Source organism: Nannobrachium achirus, assembly GCF_963921795.1.
Source record: "Nannobrachium achirus genome assembly, chromosome: 19".
NCBI classification, from domain to species: domain Eukaryota; kingdom Metazoa; phylum Chordata; class Actinopteri; order Myctophiformes; family Myctophidae; genus Nannobrachium; species Nannobrachium achirus.
Genome location: NC_137826.1, coordinates 55015286 through 55020977, shown reverse-complemented (window position 1 = coordinate 55020977; position 5692 = coordinate 55015286). Strand labels below are relative to the sequence as shown.

General features: G+C 42.5%; 1 protein-coding gene across 1 annotated transcript; it reads right to left on the bottom strand.

The window, feature by feature from the left end:
* Positions 1-263: 263 nt before the first annotated feature.
* LOC308303875 (rho-related GTP-binding protein RhoG-like) lies at positions 264-836 on the bottom strand (the record flags this gene model as incomplete). The annotated part of the gene is made up of 1 exon (XM_080748391.1): positions 264-836. The coding sequence occupies exon 1, from the start codon at positions 831-833 to the stop codon at positions 264-266; it is 570 nt and encodes a 189-aa protein (XP_080604517.1). The 5' UTR covers positions 834-836.
* Positions 837-5692: the final 4856 nt, after the last annotated feature.

Here is a 5692-nt window from a genome sequence, read left to right as displayed (position 1 = left end):
TGCTGCCTCTAAAGTAGCTGCAGTCTCTCTCCCCCTCCACAGCCTGCTACGCTGATGGCTGATGTAAAGTGCTGTGGTCCTACGACAACCACCTAAACATTTTAAATCAAAAGTTTATAAAAAAGCAACGTAATTTGGGGGGAAACACTTCTCAATAATCATGATATTGAATGGCAAATAAAATCAAGAATCGTGATATAAATCAAATTGTCACCCTAGGTATCGAAATCAAATCGGGATGTTAAAGTGAATCGTCCCCACCCCTACAGCACCCACTTCTTGGCCTTCTTCTTCGCGACGGGGTACACGGCCCGCACGGCCTCGGCGAACACCTCCCTGACGCCCTCCAGCAGAAGGGCGGAGCACTCCACGTACTTGACCGCGCCTATCCGCTCGGCCAGGGCGACGCCCTGCTGCTGGCTGGTGGGCGCCTTGCCGTGCTCCTTCAGCTTCTTCACCGTCTTGGCGTCGCCCCGCAGGTCCATCTTGGTGCCCACCAGCAGGATGGGCACGCTGCGGCAGTGGTGGGTCACCTCCGGGTGCCACTTTTCCAGGATGTTGGTGAGGGAGTAGGGGCAGCCGACGGATAAGCAGATGATGAAGACGTCGGTCATGGGGTAGGAGAGCGGGCGCAGGCGGTCGTAGTCATCCATACCCGACGTGTCCCACAGGTCGAGGCTGACCGTGCGGCCGTCCACGCTCATATCGGTGCTGTGGTTGTCGTACACGGTGGGAACGTAGCCCTCTGGGAAGGCGTTGGTGGTGTAGGAGAGGAGCAGGCAGGTCTTACCCACCGCACCGTCGCCCACCACCACACACTTTATGGACTGCATCTCGCCTTCAACCACGATGGGCTGCGGCACCTGGGAAAACAACAAAGAACAATGAGTAAAACGTACCTGTTTATTATACAAAGAGCAATAAGGAAATGAGTACAATTAGTAAGGGAAAGTGCCTCATGCTGGACCAATCTGGGAACTAAATCATTTCCAATATCTTTCTTCACAAATGTGTTCATAAAGGTGTCTACTATCACTGAACTTTCTCAATCACAACTCCCTCTGGAAACTTTGTGGGAGCCAATCAAAAGTTGGGGGTATCGGGATACCCTGAGCCTGGGATAGAAAAAAAGAAAAAAAAGAATGGCCAATATGAGCTTATGAGGTGTGTAATTAGGGTATTTTTGGGCTGCTGAATACATTCCAACCGTTCGTTTTCAGTTAAAATTACTCCTTGGCCATAAAATAGGCCTAATTGGCTAAGGCTTAGCCAACCAGTCATTCGAGTTCACCTGTGTCCTGTTAGTCCCTGTTTTAAACCCTGTGTTTGAGTGTTCCTTGTCAGATTGTATCATGTTATCCTGTGTCTCATGATGTGCGCTTACCCACCTGATCTTGAATCGTTTTCATGAATTCAAACCCTACTCTAACCATTTTTTTATTGCAAATACTATATGTCTCATGGACATACAAAAGTAAGTGTGGCCTATTTTATGGCCAAGGAGTCATTTTTACTGATAACTAATGATTGGAATGGATTCAGCAGCCCCAAAATACCCTAATTACACACCTCATACGCTCATATTGACAATATTTAAATGTTTCCCCCTTTAATCCCAGGCCCTCGGGATACCCCCAACTTTGATTGGCTCCCACAAAGTCTCCAGAGGGAGTTGTGATTGAGAAAGTTCAGAGGTGATAGTAGACACCTTTATGAACACATTTGTGAAGAAAGATATTGGAAATGATTTAGTTCCCAGATTGGTCCAGAATGAGGCTAACTTTCCCTTACTAAATATACCTGTGAAATGGCCCTTTGAGAAAGCGCAAAAAAGGAAACTGTCTCTTTTCTCTCCATCTTTCTATGCTTCTCTTCTTCTTTCTGCTTCTCCATCTTTCTCTGCTTCTCTTCTTCTTTCTGCTTCTCCATCTCTCTCTGTCGTACAAGCTTCCTCTCCTTCTCCTTGAAGACTTGTAGATCTGCAATTTTCCAGCATGCAACAAAGTGCAAAATCACCATCAAGCACCGCCAAAATACATTTTTGTTGACAAAATGAACAGTAGATTTAGTCGATTAAAATCTTATGATATTTAGTTTAATAAAATTAAAACATTACCGATTAAAACATAGACTAAAATATGACTAAAACTAAATGAAAATGTATTCAGAAGACTAATTGACTAAAACGACATCAACATCAATAGTGGTTTCCCATGTAAGAGGCCTGTATTTAAATCCAAGTGTTTACACATCCAGTCAGGACCTGGTTTATCTGAGCTTCACTGGAAGGAGGTGTTTTGATTCTCAACAATAACTCAGTAGATCACAGCGTGTATCAGTTTGTATAAGGTATTGCAGTGCTTCTTTTTGCTCAACAGAACTTCATGATAATATCCTACACAAGAAGTAATGACACTCAGTGGCCTCTGGACTCCAGAACCAGAACCAGTGTGACAGCATGGACTGCTGTACCAGATGCAAATGTCCGCTGTTGATGACAGTATATACGTTGTTGACATGTGGATTTATGCTCCAGACAGGGGCGCAGTATTCGACCCGTGAAAACAGCAGAAAATGCGCCAAAACACCACAAAGAATTCAGAATGGCTGACTTCCTGTTTGGTTTCGGACATGGCGCCAAGAGACTTTTTTGTAGGTCCAGACACGATACAGGTGTGTATCGATTTCCATACAGTATGTAGGTGAAACTGTGTAGTGGGGCTGCGCCTTTAAAATGTTGTAGGGGGGGCTATTGAGCCATTAGGCCACGCCCTTTTTGGCAATTTTAAAATACATATCTTTATATCTTTGCGATTACAATAGGGCTTCCACTACTGTGCAGTGCTCGGGCCCTAATTATTGGAAATGAAAACAGACCTGGTGGCTGATTGATGTCCCTCTTTGATACACGCCCTGTAATGTCATCTTCCAGTTGGTCCTATAGATAGAGGGAAGAGAAAATCAAAAGAAAGCACATAGGCTACAGAGACAGACAGACAGTCAGAAAGACTGACAGATATACGATAGATAGATAGATACGATTGATACATAGTAGGGGTGTAACAATACTTGAACAGCGATACGATTCGATACAAAGTCAAACAATGTGATATTTTGCTGTTACATATCGATATAGTAGATAGAGGGTCTCATTTTCAATGGCGCCTTGTGTACAAAAGGCCATTTACAACAAAGATTTTACAGACATGGGTACACATAAAAGAACTTCAAAAATATTAAAACCAAAAATTGCACCAAGCAGAAGGGTGTCACCATATGCCTAATCCATGATTCGATTCGTCTTTTGATTTTAAGCTCACAAATGATTTGATATTCGATGTTTATTTAATTGTATTAGGATATTGACTCAAATATATAAATAAAACATTTAACATATATAACAACTGCACTCTTTATTTCTTGTGTGCAACCCGCAGGTCGAATTATGTGGGGAGTTTGAGATGGTTGGCTCTCATCTTTTTACTGTAAAGATGGGGAAATGAAAGGTAAACAGATAAACAACAAACTAGTTCTCATCTATTTGACTTAGCTCAGGGGCGAAATTAGACCTCATTCCGTGAGGGTTTTCAGATCAAAAGGGCCCTGTACTTTTGTGAGGGGGGCCCCATACCCTTGTTTCCTGTTGAGATTGGCACATTTCACCTAGGTTTTTTCAGACAGACAGAGACTGAATTACAATACTGTGTCGTGAAACATGTATCTCATGTGTCATGCTGTTACCATAGAAAAGGGTAACAGCATTGTTTTACAGTGAGACAGTGAGTGTTGACTGTGTGCATTCATTACCAGCTCTGTTACCACTTGTAGCATGGTTTTACAGTGAGACAGTGAGTGTTGACTGAGTGCATTCATTACCAGCTCTGTTACCACTTGGTGGACGGCATCCTTCATCCCAGGCTTGTGCTTCTCATACAGGGCTTCTGTTACAGCAGTGCATTCTGGGAACAGTAGATTCAGCATGGAATATGAAAGATACATCTTGATCACTTGTGGGTGTAGCCATGTTGGGGAGTTGCGTTTTATTATGACCTATTAATTAAAAATATATGATATGCAAACATGTCCTCCCTGTGTATTTTTGGTTACTTCCTGAAAGCTGAAAGCCTCAATTGAAATACACTGATTTAATGACATCATAAAATCATCCCCTCCCCTTTTACCATTCAGCAACAGATGTGGGTGTGGCTAACTTCAGCTGTCTCACTAACCACCTGAAAACAAGGTATATTTAATGAACAGGCGAGTGTGGCGAAACCAAACTTTTCGTCGGAAAGGTCCGGTTCGACTACAAAATGACGCCACTCGGAAATCTGCAAGTCGGAAAGTCGCAACTCTCCCAAGAAAAGTTTGGTTTCGTAGAGAATAGGGACAGGCCTTTATACTGCACTGGGCATGGGTACAAGGCCATCTGTATTTAAACTGTTTTGGTGTGTCATATCTTTCATATTTAATGTTAAGTAATACAATACTGCCTGCAGCAAGTGGCAGCACAATGCGCACATGCACAGCCATATCATTTTGCCTCAACTAATGATCAATATAATAAAATTAATTCACCAGCATCAGCAAGCATATCTCTGCGGGTTGGAGGTCTAAAACTATTCAACTTTCCATCCAAGTTGTTGCATCATGGTGGCCTTCTCACCTGGAAAAAGAGGTCTTATCTCTGGTTCTTGGTGCCAGCACCTCTTCATGAGTTCGACCAGATCCTCCAGACCAGGGGCCTGCTCTAGGTCAACCTCTTCCAGGGACGGCCTTTGTCCCCTAGGGATCAGAAACGTTATGATGGCGGGGGCGGTTTCTGAGAGAAGTGGAGGGTATGATGATGGGAGGGGATGGAAGAAGAGAGGAGAATACTTAGTAATCTATAGGAGAATAGGTACTAAATTATGTGTTCATTGCTATTGCTGGACAAAGTAAGAACAAATATAGAGAATATCACTTGCCATATGGTTTTTTCCCCTTCACAATGGAACACAGAAGTATCCCGTAGCTAAAATAAAAAAGAGACGTCAGCAATTACCTAACTTGCCAAATGAAAACAACAAAATAGCAACTAGATAAAATGTTTATAAGGGTATGTGTCACTATACACATATGCCTACGTAGTTTGCACATAAGTAGCTACATGTATCTACTTTCTGTTAAACAAAACTAAAACTAATCTAATAAAACAGAAAGATCAACATGACAACATGAACGTTCTACTTATGAAGCCTAACCTCTGCAAGTCTACATGTATTGAGCAGTTCATGATTCATGTTGGATATTAAAATGGCTTTGCAGTAACAGATAGCCGAGTTGATTCAGAGGATATTATTAGATAGATACAGACAATCCCACAGAAAATGATGACTACCTATTGATTTCTATGCATTTGATGTCTTGATGTTGTTGTATTGATGATACCTTGCTTACTGTATTGATGTATTACCATGCTTATTGTAAGTCACTCTGGATTAAATGCCTAAATTGTAAATTGTAAATTGTACCTGTAGATATCAAAGGCGCGTGTGGATTTGTCTGACAAGGAGGTTAAGGCCTCTGGAGGCATGTAGCTGGTCGTCCCCACCCCCTTGCAATTAGCGGACGTCGAACAGTTGGCGAACTTGGAAAGGCCAAAGTCAGTGATCTGAATGAAAAAGAGAGGAGAATTGCGAGAACACAAAGG